The sequence below is a fragment of the Cyprinodon tularosa genome, unplaced genomic scaffold, assembly GCF_016077235.1.
Source record: "Cyprinodon tularosa strain WSP-4 unplaced genomic scaffold, ASM1607723v1 ctg185, whole genome shotgun sequence".
In the NCBI taxonomy this organism is placed as follows: Eukaryota; Metazoa; Chordata; class Actinopteri; order Cyprinodontiformes; family Cyprinodontidae; genus Cyprinodon; species Cyprinodon tularosa.
In genome coordinates, this window is record NW_024038643.1 from 1,556,249 (window position 1) to 1,574,697 (window position 18,449).

General features: G+C 38.8%; 1 protein-coding gene across 1 annotated transcript in view; it reads left to right on the forward strand.

The window, feature by feature from the left end:
• LOC119781928 (disintegrin and metalloproteinase domain-containing protein 12) overlaps positions 1 to 18,449 on the forward strand; it is a 127,106-nt gene that overhangs the window by 14,484 nt on the left and 94,173 nt on the right. Inside the window, exons 2-3 of the mRNA XM_038282572.1 lie at positions 5,202 to 5,320; positions 12,848 to 12,921. Coding sequence (XP_038138500.1) covers positions 5,202 to 5,320; positions 12,848 to 12,921 — 193 coding nt within the window. The remainder of the gene's footprint in view (positions 1 to 5,201; positions 5,321 to 12,847; positions 12,922 to 18,449) is intronic.

Sequence of the window (18,449 nt, forward strand, 5' to 3'; positions counted from 1 at the left end):
CGGAACTCTGGTGAAATTCTTTACTCAATTTTATTGTGCTGTTGCATCACTAGAAGATGTGTTCATACATTTCTTCGTTCTTAAATGCACCTCTACGTAACAAGAATCACTTTTGCATTTTGTGGGATTACACCATTAAACTGAAGGAGGTTCTTGCAAACTTCAGTTCTTGGTAGCCAAACGAAAACTGTTTTAAGGGGACCAGCTGCAAATGGAGCAAAAATGACCTGAACTATATAATTACTGTCTAAAAATATAATGCAATGCACAATTTATTAACATAGCCATCACTTTTGAAGTTGGGTGTATCTTTACTGAAAAAGTCTTTACGTTGCTTTAATGTTTTCTTAAATCAAACGTTGCCGGTCAGCTCACCTGTTGCCCCTGTATGCATTTCATACCAAAGTAAGGCTCAAACAAGAGCAAATTTTTAATAACTCTGTTATTGATATTCTATATAATATTCACAAAAATACGTAAAACCCTTATTTAAACCTAAAATCTGCTCATCTATTCCTTGAACGTGCATTCATATTTTTCAAAAACATACAGGAAAAGAGGCATGTTTTTTTCAGCCCTCATTAAAACCCCATATATTTCATTATAGTCAAAGCTGTATCACATTTCTCCTCTTTGAAAGAAAATACTAACATTCGGTCTCACATACAGATGTGCAGTCATTATACCTAACATAGCTTCATTAAAGCAATATAAAGAACACAAGCCCTCCTTGTACATTGGAACATAAAGGGGGGTGATTATACCATAAACTTGCTTTATTAAGACCTCTGTTTATACTCTTCTTTATTGAACATATAAATAAAGCTAGGGGTCCTTGTGCCACATTTACCACTCCCCAAGCACCCATGCTTGCTCTTATAACAGTCATGCTAAGAAAGCCCAGTTAAATACTGCCACTACATTTTGTCTCCACCAGAAAGTGGAAAAGAAATCAATTTCAAGACCAATTCTACACAAATAAGAGAAGAAATTAAACTTAACTTAGCACTACAATAACAAAATTTATATTCACTGCAGACTTCAAATTGAAGATTAAAAACAGTATGTTATCCTATGCAATAGACTATCTGCCTCTAATGCAATATTGTCTTCCCAATTGTTTTTTATTCATTCAAGATCTGATCAGGCAGGTTGCAAAAGGAGGGGAAAAAAAACTGCAAAGTTGTCTAGTTCAGTCCTGGGGTTCCCAAGGTGTTTCAAGGCCAAAAAACAAATATAATCCCTTTAGCAAGTCTAGGTCTGCTCTTGGGTTGAACTCTAGTGAGAAATGCCCATCCTGGTCAGATCCCACAACAATAATGCTTCCTTTGTACTGTATCGAGCTCCTCATCCCATAACCAAGGTTGAGTGTAGACCACCTCCACAGAACCACAACTTTAACATGGCAGATGATTTAAACCCCCCATAGTCCTCAGGGCTGTTTTGTCTGGGGATTCAGTTCTTTGTTGGGTCTCCCATGGTGAGTTCTTCTAAAGAGGGAAGAATAACTAAATTTGGTGCTTTAAACTAGGTGATAGTTGATGCTACAATCATCTTCCCTCAGCTCAGCCACAGCGTAGACCTGAACTTCCTCTGTCAAAACTATCCGTGTTTTTTCTCCTCTCATTTGTTTATCCATTCGTATTTTTCTCATAGCTCGCTGCACATTGTCTTACTCAGCGTGGACGCCACTCTCACATGGTTTGCGTTTTTCAGGGCCTAATGAGCCTGGTATGCATCTCTGGTTGTTGTGTGTGTGTGTGATGCCGTCAATGTTCTCACTGTAGTCTGCTTCTCATCATCAGGCTAAAGCTGGGTGAGGACTGCTGAGCAAGTCACCCCTTGCTCCCCGCTATCAGCCGGATAGCTCCATGATGAACTCCAGAGTGGTTGTTTCCTCTTGAGGAAGAGCAGACCATAGCTCAGCTGGGGAGCCTTATGCCTGACTTTAGTTAATAATGCTGAATTATAAGCAGACTAAGCAATTTAGTCATATAAATCATGTGTAGAAGACTCAAGCAACGTGAACCTCAAGGGTGTCTGAATCTGCTGGCAATAATAATCTGTGATGAGATCTATTCCCTTGACTGAATCCTATGTTTAGATTGATTGATTTGAAATTAGGATGGTGGAAAGTTTCAAGTTGAAAACATGACATGATTTATACCTAGAGTCAAACTTTTGGCTTTTTCCTCAATCTAAATCTGTTTCTATGCTTCTTGGCAACGCTTGATGGAACAGCCCCCCAAGAAAGAATAAAAAGAAGCAAACATTTGGTTTAGGATGTTTGCAGTGAAACAAATTCTGCTAACAACCCCTGCTGTTTTATTGAGACACCCTTGGAACAAAATAACTTCCCGCTGCAGGAAGCTGATTACTCCAGGAACCCTGCCTTCAGCGTCCTCCCTCCAGTTCTGATACTCTGTGTGCTCATAATTTCTACAATTTAAAAAAAATTGCAGCTTCTTCCCTAGGTAAAACTTTGCCCCTTCCAGAGGACACATATAGATTTATCTCGTAGTTGGCTTGATGTCAGGTTGTCAGCACAGGATGAAGAGGGGAACATACCTATAAATGGTGAAACAGCAGAGCTCCAAGTATTAAAGACATCAAAATTCTCATTCTAATGTTTTTAGAATAGTAAGAGAGAGGAGAGTCATGAATGTTGGACAAAAAAATACCCCATTTGCACTTTTCTAAAATAATTTCAACCCCCTTAAATGTTACCAAATTTCTTCACACTACAGTCACTAACCTTGCTCCCTCACTATCCACCGATAAAATGTATTTTATCTATATTTATGTAATGAACCAACACAAAATATAGCATATTTTAGCTTTATTCTGCCTCAACTGCCTTGAGACGTCACTTCCTTTGTGAGCACAGCCCATCTATGTTTAAATTAATTCCAGTATAAATTCCCCTCTTCTAAGAAGAGGTTTTTATTAGAGAAAATTAGTGGATAAACAACATCGGGAAGACCCAAGGTAAAGGAGATGTCATTATTCCAAGATGAAAAGACTATTGCATAGTTTGATAGAGAGAGAGAGACATGTTTTTTTTTTAGTTTAAACTGAAAGACTGGGCAAGGTGAACATTTTATATTTTCATAGAATTATAACTTTGGAGGAGCTGCTGAGAGCCATAACTCAGGTTTTCAAAGATGTTGGAAGGGCAACTTTTTATTGTGGACTCTACTAACCATTCCTTAATGGTGCATTATGTCCATTTCAAAAATGTTGAAATGGACATAAACTTTCCTTTTGGCAGTTTGCTATCAGACATGAATCAGAATCAGAATTACTATATTAATCTGTTGAGGGGAAATCTGTACTTGCAGTGCAACAGAAGTATAATAGAGCACCATAAAGTATAATATGATAGGACAGAATAAAATAAGTAAAATATGTAGATTTACATTCCACACTGTAAAATTACACCCTTCTTATATTAACAGTGCAAAATAAGATATAGGAATAAAATAAGATAAGGATCACTGTATATCCATAAAACAGTATTTACAATTTACAGTGCTGGTCAGTACCTAAATTATTATTATTGCACATGACTGTGTGGTGCTCTGTGGTGCAGTGTGATGAAATGAGTCTCTGACTGAAGGTGCTTCTGTGGCTGACCAGCACATCATGAAGACAATGCAGGATTGTCCAGCAGGGATTTTATCCTGGCCAACATTCTAAACTCTGACATTGCTGTCAGAGAGTCCAGCTCCTCTCCAATAGCGTGTCTGGCTGTGCTGATGAGTTTAACTGTAGCATGCAACAGCATAAAGGATGGCATTGGCCACCACAGACTCATAAAACATCCGCAGCATTGTCGGGCACATGTTGAACGACCTCAGCTGCCTTAGAAAATAGAGATGGTTCTGGCATTTGTGTTTTTAGTCCAGTCCAATGTATTGTCCAAGTGCACCCTTAAGTATTTATTATCCTCCACAGTGCCCACGTTGACCCTACAGGTAGAAAAAGAAGTCACTGGGGCCTTAGATTCTTCTCAGATCATTCACCAATTCCTTGGTCTTTGCCACGCTGAGCTGCAAATGGTTCTACTCGAGACCAGATGACAAAGTTGTCCAACACATCCCTGTACTCCTCCTGCTTACCATTGTTGATACATCCAGCTACGGCAGAGTCATCAGAAAGCTTCTGAAGGTGGCAGGTGTCTGTGCAGTAGCTGAAGTCTCTGGTGTACAGGGTGAAGAAGAGGGGAGAGAGGACAGTCCCCTGCGGGGCCCCGGTGCTGCCGATGCCCTTTTTATGACTTCCAATGTTGCAGGAGCACATACTAAAATCCACAATCCAGGACACAATGAGGACCCAGTAGAGCTAGCCTGATGGCCTTGAATGCACAGGAAAGTCAAAGGACATAACTCTCATAGTGCCCGCTGGCTTGTCCAGGTCGGCATAGACCCAATTGAGGAGGTAGATGATGGCATCCTGCCGGATAATTTTAAATATTCATCCTGTTTTTCACGTCTCTTTGATCATGGCTGTCTTGTCTAGGGGGGCAGCTGAATAAAACCCCTACAGATCCATTCGACCTCCCCTTTATTTCTTAAGTACGGAAATCCATCAGTAGTCATCAACTAACTCCTTTCTGATCAGTCTGGTTTCTCCCCCATACCAACCAGAAAGTTAAGCTGACTTCCTGCACTTCTGCACTTCCAGATTCTTGTTGCTTTTGTAAATTCTGCATGTGGGTCAAAAAAACTACAAACCAACAGGACAGCCACAAGCCGTCATTATCCTATGTGGCAGGTTGCTATTAATTGGGATATTGGTATAATCTGCATGACAGAGAAGAGAGGAACAATCATACTGATAGCCTCTAAAAAGGAGGTGGACATGTGCCAAACATGTCAGTTCAGATAACTGTTGCATTGGCAAGCACATACATTAAAAAAGGCTTTTTGTGGGCAGTGAAACAAAAGCTGTGACTCACAAAAGGTCATGATTCAGGTGAAAAGACACAGCGGCTTTACTGTCAGCCTTAGGCCTGATGTTGTTTGTTAATACAAGCGTATGGATAAATAGCACAACGACATTGCCGGGGAAAATGTGCTGCTTGACTTGATTAGGTCCACAAACTGCTGATTGGTTCACAAATGTTGTGAAATTTTAAAACTAACAAACATTTTTCTCTGAATACTTTTCTTCTCTGTCTGTTTTTTTTTTTTTTACAGGAAGTCCGGATGTAGCTGTTAAACAAGGACAAACAGCAAGGTCAAAACATTACGAGACAACAGTGCCTCTTCAGCTGGTTGGAAAAGAATGGAAACCAGTCAGCAAACTCAAACCCCAGGTAGATTTTACAACTTGAAAATAAAATTAGTATGCTTTGGTTTATGACTTGACAGGTTGTCTCACTTTTTTTACATTTATCTCTTTTATTATTGTGCCAGGGGTGTTGAGATCTATTTCAAAAAGCCAGCAGATGCCTGTAAAATATGTTTTTACAACTCATCTTTCCGTGAAATGCTGAAATGCTACATAAATAAAACATTGTACACACTACACCTTTAAGTTAAATCTTTCCAAATTCACACAGTTTTGTCTCATTTATATATACCAGGGGTCCCAAACATTTCAGGTGACCCCAAATAAAAATCCGACAGACTGGTGACCCCCTGAAAATTAATGCAATACAATTACTCCATATTTTTACATACATGTAAAGTGAAGTAATTATTTTTATCTTTTTCTAAATGAAATTTTATCAATTTTAAGTATCTTGTAATCATATAATTAAACATTTAATTGCACATTTGTGTAACTAATGGTATATTTAATATTTGATTCATGTATTACATAAATACATTAATAAATAAATGTTATATATATGGATTTCCTCTATGCAGCCTTTCATATACCTCAGGAATCACATCACAATGATTATGAAAACCATCTTATAACCCTCCAGTTATTCTTGTGTCCCCTCAGTAGGTCCCAACCCCTACTTTGGGAATGCCTGATCTAGACAATATACGTAAGATTGTGTAAGACTGCATTAATCCTGTGCCATACTATCCACAACCTTCATGTCCTATTTAAACATGGCTAGATAACTTTGAACATTTTGTAAAGCTTCCTACATCCTAAAGGCAAAGAGATGCAGCCAAGCTCTTGCTTTTTGCCAAGCAGTTATTTAGAATACTGTAGTTATCTGTGTGCCTGAGATGTTATGAATCCTGTATCTGTTATGCACACTTTCACCCCTTCACTCTGAAATGTTCTGAAGTGTCGGATCATAGCAAACAATCAATGTTTTCCTTGTTGCTTTCCTTGCCATCACATCATAAAGCTACCACCAAACGGACCTTTTCTTCTTTTAAAGATTCTTCCCAAAAGTAAAAAACTCCCCTCTTTAAAAGGAGACTTTCTCCACATCACTCAGAAATAACAGAAAGAGAATTGTGTGTTTTTAATCATTTAAAACAACTGTAAATTAAGCTGCTCCTTATTTACTGTAGCATCATGTGAACAGTTTCTTTCTCCTTGGACAAGAGCATATGTTAAGCAGCAAAAGAAAATGTAAAATGCATAAACTGATCACAGCGCTGGGTAGAAATCCAGATGTTGTGATGTATTTTATACATTATGTATGCAATTTAATTATCAATCCCTCAACCAGATTAATCCAAATATAAAATTAAATAGGATATCTGCATGCATGTAGGCGGTTTGACTCAACAAGCATCTTGTTGCATGGGGTAGATGTTGTCAAAGACTGATTTTTGCCAGTTCTGCTTCCCACTACCTTGACTGGGTTGATAGGGCAGAGTTAGGCTTTCTGATTAGCTTATTCAGCCACACTACACAATTTATGTGACAGTAGTTTTACTTTATTCATTTCCTATCAATTATGCACTACTCTACTGTATGTGGCTGAATAAAAAAATAGAATTCCAAAAAAACTACCGGTACATTCATATTTTGGTTCATTGGGTGAAAAGTTTGCGTAAATTTAATGGATGATTATTTTTACATAGAGATTGTATAGCATGGCAACAACATTTATTATTTCTTTAGGAGTTGATATTTTGTGGGGAAACTTCTCTGCAGTAAACAAGTAAAGCAGGAAGTAATTACAGTATGATTCATGAGATCATCAATGAGATGTTTAAATTATAACCGCATGGGCTATTTGTTTTTTTAAATCCCAGACCATACTGAAATATATGAAAAACAATCTGATATTTATGTTATTGCATAATTAATTCATTTGTGAATTAATTAGTCTTGGCCTAACCAAACAGACAGCCTCTCTGGGATTATATTACCTCCAAAACCAGAACAAAATCTCTGATCAAAAGAAATATACGAAACAAAGTTGAAACAGAGTTCTCATTTAAATTCTTAAATTCCTAAAAATAAGTTCAGCCACACAGTAGAGATGTGTGATGATTCTGCATGTATATATCTGACTGAGTGATATGGAAACCTGTTGGAAGGGAAAATAGGCTAAAAATCATACTGCCTTTACCGTTAAGTGTTCCACTTCCATATCCTCTCATGATCCACTCGGCATTCTTCTTTGTGAGGGGTGTTGGATGACTTAACCCAGATCGGTACTTTCTGCTAGAGCTGACCCAGTTTGAACCACATGTTTAGACTGTGTGTGTGAGTGTGTTGGGAAAAGCGAGCGACAGATGATTTTCTTTTTCCCAGTCTGAGACTTTGTGTGGCTTTTTTTGCATCTGTAGCAAATTGTGATAAACAGAAGTGATATAAATGACACAGAACCGCTTCATCTGAGTCTAACAGTGATGATTAGTGTATCAGCTTGACTTGGGGCTTGTGAATACTTGCCACGTTCTGCAGGATTAATGTCAAATGGAATAGAACCACAAAGCTAATCCTCTCAGCCCTTGTTCCAAGAAACAAAGTGTCTTCATAGAGAATTTTCATCTATTGAAATTACTGCTCATGCAGGGTGCAGGGTGGCTCAGTCAAAAGTTTTATCTTAATTGAAGGAGTTGATCCCACAGGCAAGGGTTTAAACATTGACTTTACTGCCTCACACAGATTCAGTTTGATTTATCCTGGTAATTTTAAACATTGGCAGCATACAGTCTCATAACTGAGAAAGCCGTTCCTCATTTATTGGCATAGCACTGTGACTACCTCCTCCAAGGTTTTAAAAAACTTATAATGGGCTTGCATGCTTAAAACCACTGTACTTAACCATTGACTTGAAAATATTTGACACTCTTGACCTCTTACACCAGAGACTTTCAAATTATGCCCTCTGAGATTGATCAATTGACTGGTTGTTACTGCTTCTACTCAGTGTTATCTGAATATTAAGAATACTGTCGGCTCTGTACTAGGAGCAGATTAATAACATGGCTTAGAAATTCAATAATATATCCTACAGTTTTGTAAATAAATTAATTTTATTAATGTCTTGCAAGCAGTTTTGCTGTGACCTCTGAGAACCAGACAGAAATTTAGCCATACAAACAAAACATTAAAAAGTTTATTGAAAGTTGATATACACTCACCGGCCACTTTATTAGGTACCCCATGCTAGTAACGGGTTGGACCCCCTTTTGCCTTCAGAACTGCCTCAGTTCTTCGTGGCATAGATTCAACAAGGTGCTGGAAGCATTCCTCAGGGAGTTTGGTCCATATTGACATGATGGCATCACACAGTTGCCGCAGATTTGTCGGCTGCACATCCATGATGCAAATCTCCCGTTCCACCACATCCAAAAGATGTTCTATTGGATTGAGATCTGGTGACTGTGGAGGCCATTTGAGTACAGTGAACTCATTGTCATGTTCAAGAAACCAGTCTGAGATGATTCCAGCTTTATGACATGGCGCATTATCCTGCTGAAAGTAGCCATCAGAAGTTGGGTACATTGTGGTCATAAAGGGATGGACATGGTCAGCAACAATACTCAGGTAGGCTGTGGCGTTGCAACGATGCTCAATTGGTACCAAGGGGCCCAAAGAGTGCCAAGAAAATATTCCCCACACCATGCCACCACCACCACCAGCCTGAACCGTTGATACAAGGCAGGATGGATCCATGCTTTCATGTTGTAGACGCCAAATTCTGACCCTACCATCCGAATGTCGCAGCAGAAATCGAGACTCATCAGACCAGGCAACGTTTTTCCCAGTGTTGTGCCTGAACGCGTTCATTGAACGAAAGTTCATGAACTCGTTCATACTTTGGGCGAACGTGAACTGAACGTACTGCATTATTGCCTGATGAACGTCATTGTGAACTCGTTCATTCTGGTGTCTGTGAACGGCACGCTCTCTCAGTTCAGCTCCGTTCAATAGGTTGCCAGATTTCTATAAAGCCCTCCAGGCGAAACCCCGGCTAAATCACACCGTAAACAAGCCTTAATATGTAGCGGGAAAAACACCCAATCTGGCAACACCAGCTACCAGCGTCGTAGCCTACAGCCGCGTGCGTCATCAAAACAAAATGCAGCGTGGAAGCCACAGCAGCATGGAGGCGACTTAAAACAGGTTTATGACCAGGTGGTCGGTGAGGATGATGGCAACAAGTTTGCCCGCCGGCTTTCAGTAAAAAAATCCGCCTTCAGTAACCTTAAATTCCTACCTCAGCCTGGTCCCTCAGCTTGTGTTAGTACAATCTTCTTGAGCGGAGGTCTTCAACAGGGGATCCGCGACCCCTAGGGGGTCTACGGAGGTACTGCATGAGGGTCTGCATGGTTAGTTGATATTTTTATATTCCCCCCCTGCATTTTTTCCCCCCACTAATTGAAATGTCTTTAAATACTCATTAACATGAAATCAACACACTGTAGTAAACAGATAAATGGAGGCAGAAGATGTCTTTCAGTCATCAATGCTCACATTCAGCGACACACAGGAGCTCTTTCAAGCTGGGCACCGTTTCCTTCACAACAACCAGGAATCAGAATCAGAAAAACTTTAATAATCCCAGGGAGAAATTAATTTCTTTACATTACTCCATCTGTAATAAAGTGACTATAGGACACAATTTCATACAATATATATAAATAGGGGGTCCCCGCTCCATCTCGCCATCAGTTTGGGGGTCCTTGGTCTGGAAAACATAGAAGACCCCTGTGTTTGAGGGTTTTACTATCCATGTAACTTGTTTGTTAAACCTGCCTGGTATAATGTTTCCAGGATTCCAGTATTCCTTTTTAGTATGTATTGAAATGGAATTTCAAATGGAAAAAATTATTAAAAAAAAAAAAAAAAAACACTTGCACCTTAAAGACTACTTTCCTATTTTTCTTTTAATAATTACTCATAAAAAAGACCATTCAAGCAGCACATTTTTCCTGATGTTTTTGAGAATATACTGTAGGGGTGAAAGCTGCAGCTGCTACTAGTGTGAAGTGAATGGACAGCAACAAAGCATTAAAGCAACAATGGGGAAATGCTGTCCCCTCAATGCTAATGTAAACCCTGGTTGGATAAGGATTCAAAACTGGATATGAAGATGAAATCTGACGCACAGTTTCAGAGTTACAACTGATAAAATAATTGCTGTCTGTGGTTCTACAGTAGGCTATGGTGTAATTGAGCAATATATGAAAAAAAAAAAGAACTATGAACTAGTTCATTTTTTGGAATTGTGAACTATGAACTGAACTAGTTCATTTTAAAATGTGTGAACTGAACTTTGAACTAGTTCACGTAGAAAGAGAACTTTCCCAACACTGGTTTTTCCAATCTTCTATTGTCCAATTTCGATGAGCTTGTGCAAATTGTAGCCTCAGTTTCCTGTTCTTAGCTGAAAGGAGTGGCACCCAGTGTGGTCTTCTGCTGCTGTAGCCTATCTGCCTCAAAGTTCGACGTACTGTGCGTTCAGAGATGCTCCTCTGCCCACCTTGGTTGTAACGGGTGGTTATTTGAGTCACTGTTGCCCTTCTATCAGCTCGAACCAGTCTGGCCATTCTCCTCTGACCTCTGGCATCAACAAGGCATTTCCGCCCACAGAACTGCCGCTCACTGGATGTTTTATCTTTTTCGGACCATTCTCTGTAAACCCTAGAGATGGTTGTGCGTTAAAATCCCAGTAGATCAGCAGTTTCTGAAATACTCAGACCAGCCCTTCTGGCACCAACAATCATGCCACGTTCAAAGTCACTCAAATCACCTTTCTTCCCCATACTGTTGCTCGGTTTGAATTGCAGGAGATGTCTTGACCATGTCTACATGCCTAAATGCACTGAGTTGCCGCCATGTGACAACTCAGTGCTGTTCAGAAAGTGACCAGATTCTGAAGCCAATTAGAATCCAGTGTGGGCAGACCGAGCATAGGAAAAGAAAAACTTGATTCCATTAAAAATATTTGCAAACTATGTCGATGATCTTTTAATTTTGAAAATGCAAATGTTTGCTATAATTTCCGTTAAATAAGAATTATAATTAAAATTGCACATGAATAAGTTTGTTCACGTATGTTGTGAAACATTTTTAGCATGACTTTATATTCTCTTACTTAGTATTTTGTGCATGACTGTATATATTTTTACTTAGAAGAATTTAGAATAGGCTTTAGTAACTGACCCTCATGTAAAGGGACCCCCTTATCTTGGCTGCTCTGGAGTAGATTTTATGACCCTGGTCTCCTGCAAAAACCTTATCTTGTTCCTTTAAAGATACAGGAGTTTTTTTCTAAGCACTCAGTGGTGCAATGTGTAGCACTGCTGCCTTGCAGCGAAAAGGTTCCGGGTGTGATTCCCAGCCTGGGGTTTTTCTGCATGGAGTTTGCATGTTCTCCCTGAGCATGTATCGGTTCTCTCCGGGTACACCGGCTTCCTTCCATAGTCCAAAAGCATGACTGTTAGATTAAATGGCTTATCTAAAGGCCCCTTAAGTGTGAGTGTGTGTGTGTGAGTGGTTGTTTGTCCTGTTTCTCTCTGTGGTGCCTTGCAATAGACTGGCGATCTGTCCAGGATGTATCCTGCCTCTTGCCCGTAGACAGCTGGAGATAGGCACCAGCACCCTTTGCGACCCCAGAAGGGATAAAACCTGACAGAAATGGAATGGTACCAAATGCTGATGAAAAATAGAGGTGTCAGCATCTTACTGAGGAGATGTTTTGTTAAGCAGGTACAGAAAAGCCGGTCGTCGATTATGGGAGGATAGATGGAGCTACGTACATGGCAGTATGGGAAGAGAAACAGAAATCTTATACAGTAGGCTGTGGAGGTGTTGGGAGGACCTCTTAAGGAATCTTCAGCACTTGGTTAGAGTACAATAAATCTAAAATATACGACCAGAGCTACAGTCTGTGTGTGGGGTGGTGGGGCTTAAAGCATAGTCATGTTTTGCATTATCCTTCACCTAAATCAAAGAACAGCGAAAACAATAGTAATATTTGGTAATACTTGACAGCATATTTGACTCCGCTTTACCTCATGAAAAAATGTTTTTTAAATGCTCTCTGTAGATATGTTAAGCTGCTGCAGACAGTTGCAGCTGCAATCATAAAATATTACGGTTCTACAAAGTATTCATTTAGAGGGGTTCAATTTAAATGCCTGTCACAGATTTAAGATTATTTGCACCATATTTCTTCCATTTTAAAGTTATGAGGTGCTTGGTTTTAGTTTAGCCCTCTAAATAACCGTGATTGCATTACTAACATGACAAAATATGAAAAAGCTAGAAATGGGTTTAATACTTCTGCAAAGTACTGCATAGTCTTTTTTTCTTATTGAAATTATGAATGATGTTTAGACATAATACATAAGTAAAGTTATAACTTTGTTTATATAATGTTTACTGAGGAAATGATTTGATTTTCACCCCAGGATCTTTGGGTGAAATACATCACTTCTCATATTTCTTGTCTCTTCAGAGTCACCCTGTATCACTGAGGCTCTTGGTGGAGGTGGAAGGTGAGCAGCTGGTCCTTGCTCTGGAGAAAAATGAGTAAGTGTCCCACTGTTCATGCTCATGCCCGACTTCTAACTGAATGCTTTCTGGAGTACAAATAGGTGACATATGGGCCGCCCGGGGGCTAAAGCTGTACCCCAGAAAAAAAAAAGAGGGAGTCTTTCTCTCAGTTTGTGCTGGTGTGAGCATGGTAGTGCTGTGTGTGCTTTACTTTTTACTGTGCTGAAACAAAGACTTGAAAGACAGCAATTCCTGAATACATCAGCCAGACATTGATAAAAACCGACATCTTCCTCCTTCTTCTTGCTCCGTATTTCCATTTGATCCTCCAGCATTACACTGGGGAAAAGGAGGTTTTCTTTGAACACAGAAGACATTCAAACACACTCTACATTAAGATTCTGTCAACCCAGGGACTCTCACGAGGAGGGAGTGCAATCATTTGAAAGAGATCAGGTCATCGGCGTACAGGCAGTTTAATAGAGTCGTAGCTGCTGTGCATTTGCATGAATGTTCATCATTTTTGCATGTCTGCACAGTTCTGTGTGGCCTCGCAGCCTCAGACGGTCTCGCAGCTGAGTTTGCAGCTGAGAAAGAATGGGAGTTGATTGATGGAGCAGTATGTTTTCCATCCAGCTTTGCTGCCACACATGAGCAACCACGAACAAGCGGAGCTGTCTGCGTGATGGAGAGAGGAAAAGAAGGGAGGAGAGACAAAGCAGGGGAAAGTGAACGGGTTTAATGCCACCGTCGGCTGCGGTTCTCACTTGTTTTCTGTACCTAATGTATGTAAATTCCACCTGCAAACTGTGGAACAAAGATTTCAACACCGGAAAGTGCAATTTTATGGCTTACCTGCTCTGGAAATATTTTCATTGGAAATCACAGTCATTCCCCTGGTGAATTGTCTTTCTTTGCTTAGGTGAGGATTTTGTAGAGCTGCCTTGCAGATTGTCAAATTGTTCTAAGCCGCAGAGAAAAACACTTTAGGTTCACCCGTATGAATCTTCTTTGCATTAATCTAAAAGTCTACTGATCCAATCCAAAGAAGAACAGAGATGATGGAGGGCTAGTATGGCTTTTCTTACTAGCCCTCCAAGTACTGATGCATTATAAATACAATCCTGACAGAATTTACTGTCAAAGCTTGCTGGAAGTCAAGGTTTAATTACTGCAGAAGAGCTTTCTGCACGAAGATGAACTAATGCCTCATAAATATATTTATTTTATGTCTGTTTAGGAAAACAAAACATTTTAAAAGACAATAATTGAAAGAGGTTGTGTATGGATAAGCGTATATTTCTAGATCAGTGTTGCACAGCCAGAGCAAAGCCTGCTGTGCTTGCATTAGTGAAGCTTTTAGTCTCAGAATGCCGACATACTGACCGCATGCTTCGATGAAAACCAGTTGTTAAAACACTTTCAGCATCTGTAGACGAAGGGAAAAGAAGCTCTATGGAGAAATGATGTAAGTTGAAAAACATTTTTTTGGGGGGGGGGTTCTTTTTCAGGTTGCAGTTAAATGTAGGTGACATTAAATTGCACGGCAGGCACGAAGCAAAGCTGGGCATACTTGTTTGGTTTTCACTGAGGAGGGGGACATGAAGTGTATAGTTTTGAATTACCTTTCAAAAGTATTGAAATTCAAATTTTGTCTCATTACAACCACAAACTTTATTTCGTGTGGTTAACGACAAGTAAAACTTAATAGAGGAGAGGGGGGGGGGGGAAATCGTTTTTACTTTGTTACAAACATTCTAAAACAGTGTAAATACTAATCAGTTTTATTTAGCATCTCCCTAAGTTATTTAATTCTTTGCAATTACCTGCCCTCAGAAAAGTCTATACATGTATAATTTAAGCTCAGTATAAGTCAAAAACTGCATAATCTGAAGAATAAGATTGCAGTTTAAGTGCAAACATCCAAAGACATGGTCACCCACCTAAACCAATGAGAAGCCAAGAGATATCTGGTAACTCTCTGCAGCCTAGGTGGGAGAATCGATTGATTGGAGAACAATTAGTAGAACAAACAGATCTGGAATGGCAGAAAGAAAACTGCTGTTGAAAGAAAAAGACTGAACAAAATACAATTGTAGCTGTAATTCCAATAAATGGATCAACTCGGGGAGCGGCACAGTTTGTAGGACTGTTGCCTAGCAGCAAAAAGTGCCTGTGCCCATGGTCTTTCTCAATAAATAACTTGGTAATGGGAATGTTGAATTTTTTAATACATCTGACAAAGTTAACAATGCTAATAGAAAATGATTCTACTTCTTTTTATTGGCATTATATTCTTTTGTATTTTTTTTTTTAAGCGTGATTACCGTAGATTAACACATAACCCGCTGTACATTATGGACATAATCTGCACCTAGCTTGAACCTTATCTTGTTTTCGGCTTCAGCTGTTTGTGCCATTTCTTAAATAGTTAGAGGACATTTTTTTTTCTTTTTTACTGTTGTAGATAAAAAAAAAAAAAAAAAAACCCCGGCAAAAAACAAAAAACAGCAAAGCATGGTTTAATGTGCAGTTATCCACTACTGAAAAACACAAAACATCTTTGAACAAATAAAACATGACAAAGGATAAATGCAAAAACAACAAAGAGATGAAGGCCTTCATAATGAATAGGCTGAAGATAAGGAGCAGTATTAGATGGAACCGGTGCATCACATCATGCAATGAACTGTTCGGTTCGAGTTAATAGACACAGCACATTCATGTCATCTCCCGAAGATGTCTGTAAATTTCAGCAAAATCTCAAACTTCTGTGATCCTGTGGAAATGCACCACTAAAAAACAGATATAGGGGGATGATTTATTTATTATATTGTTTTCCAAGGTATTGCTTATGCTGCGTTAAACCTTGGTTATTCTAAAAGCATTTTATGGGATGAGTCCTAGTCTGTATCTATCTGTATCCTTCTTTCAATCCCTGTTAACATCTATTTTCCTTGTTATTTTTCTCTATAGTAAGTTAAACAAAGTTAAGAAAAATATATACACTATTTATGGTGAAAAACGCAAAAAAAAAACAAAAAATATGAAACTACAAATACAAGTTTTCTACAGCGAGGTATACTTGCTCTACAGAATACCTGATATCTGTATGGACTACTAAGCTACTGTGGATTTATTTGTGTGAGTTACTGGCTTAATGATAAACAGTAGCCTCAGTGGCCTAAATGTCTTAATTGTACTAAATGCTGCACATCGAATGGTAATTAAGCTCCTAAAGGCAAATCTTTATGTTTTCATAGTTCTGTCAGTATTAGAAATTAAATATTATCTTATGTTTACACGCAATATCGTATGTCTTGATGATATACAGGTGCTGGTCATAAAATTAGAATATCATGAAAAAGTAGATTGATTTCAGTAATTCCATTTAAAAAGTGAAACTTGTATATTATATTCATACATTACATACAAACTCATATATTTCAGATGTTTATTTTGTTTAATTTTGATGATTACAAATGACAACAAATGAAAATCTCAAATTCATCATATCAGAAAATTAGAATATTGTGAAAAGGTTCAAAATTGATGGCCCCTGGTGCCACACTCTAATCAGCTAATTAACTCAAACCACCTGCAAAAGCCTTTAAATGGTCTTTCAGTCTAGTTCTATAGGCTACACAATCATGGGGAAGACTGCTGACTTGACAGTTGTCCAAAAGACGACCATCGACACCTTGCACAAGGAGGGCAAGACACAAAAGGTCATCACTAAAGAGGCTGGCTGTTCACAGAGCTCAGTGTCCAAGCACATTAATAGAGAGGCGAAGGGAAGGAAAAGATGTGGTCGAAAAAAGTGTACAAGCAAGAGAGATAACCGCACCCTGGAGAGGATTGTGAAACAAAACCCCTTCAAAAATGTGGGGGAGATTCACAAAGAGTGGACTGCAGCTGGAGTGAGTGCTTCAAGAACCACCACACACAGACGTATGAAAGACATGGGTTTCTGCTGTCGCATTCCTTGTGTCAAGCCACTCTTGAACCACAGACAGCGTCAGAAGCGTCTAAAGAGAAACAGGACTGGACTGCTGGTGAGTGGTCCAAAGTCATGTTCTCTGATGAAAGTAAATTTTGCATTTCCTTTGGAAATCAAGGTCCCAGAGTCTGGAGGAAAAGAAGAGAGGCACTTCATCCACGTTGCTTGAAGTCCAGTGTAAAGTTTCCACAGTCAGTGATGGTTTGGGGTGCCATGTCATCTGCTGGTGTTGGTCCATTGTGTTTTCTGAGGTCCAGGGTCAACGCAGCCACATACCAGGAAGTTTTAGAGCACTTCATGCTTCCTGCAGCTGACCAACTTTTTGGAGATGCAGATTTCATTTTCCAACAGGACTTGGCACCTGCACACAGTGCCAAAGCTACCAGTACCTGGTTGAAGGACCATGGTATCCCTGTTCTTAATTGGCCAGCAAACTCTCCTGACCTTAACCCCATAGAAAATCTATGGGGTATTGTGAAGAAGAAGATGCAATACACCAGACCCAACAATTCAGAAGAGCTAAAAGCCACTATTAGAGCAACCTGGGCTATCATAACACCTGAGCAGTGCCACAGACTGATCGACTCCATGCCACGCCGCATTGCTGCAGTAATACAGGCCAAAGGAGGCCCAACTAAATACTGAGTGCTGTACATGCTCATACTTTTCATGTTCATACTTTTCAGTTGGCCAACATTTCTATAAATCCTTTGTTTTTATTGGTCTTCAGTAATATTCTAATTTTCTGATATGATGAATTTGAGATTTTCATTTGTTGTCATTTGTAATCATCAAAATTAAACAAAATAAACATCTGAAATATATGAGTTTGTATGTAATGTATGAATATAATATACAAGTTTCACTTTTTAAATGGAATTACTGAAATCAATCTACTTTTTCATGATATTCTAATTTTATGACAAGCACCTGTATATGTTTTTGTACCATAGTTGGTGGAAGGAATTGTGCTACAGTATAACGAATGTATATTTAGTGTTCACACTTCTATAGAAGTAGTTCCTCACAGAAATTGTGTTAGTTATTATGGGTGTAATATATAAACTTTTAACAAATCTAAAGCTTTAATAACTTAATAGATGGATTAAACAGAAAATATATGTTCTTATATTATTTATTCAATATTAAGGAGGAAAAAGGTTTTTTAAAAAAGATTATAAGAATTATAAGGTTTTCGATTAAATGTGATTAATCTCAATTGATTAATTACAGAACCTGTGATCAACTCGACAAATATCAATCAAGTCCCACCACTACTATAGACTAAACCCCTCCCCCCCACACACATGAATGAGAGAGAAATCGAAAGAGATTTTATTTGTATTCAGAATAATCTTAATCATAGTTGTGATCTCCCCAGTCTATAAACCATGAAAGTATACCTAATAACATTTCAGTCACCTCAGCTTTTGGTCAAAGTCATTGAAAATCAGGGTTGATTGTCACTTTTCTTTGTTCAAGGGATTTTACCTGACCTATAATGAAAGACTATCTGTTGACCTAAAACGCAGAACAATAATGTACATCAGCATCTTAAAAGGTC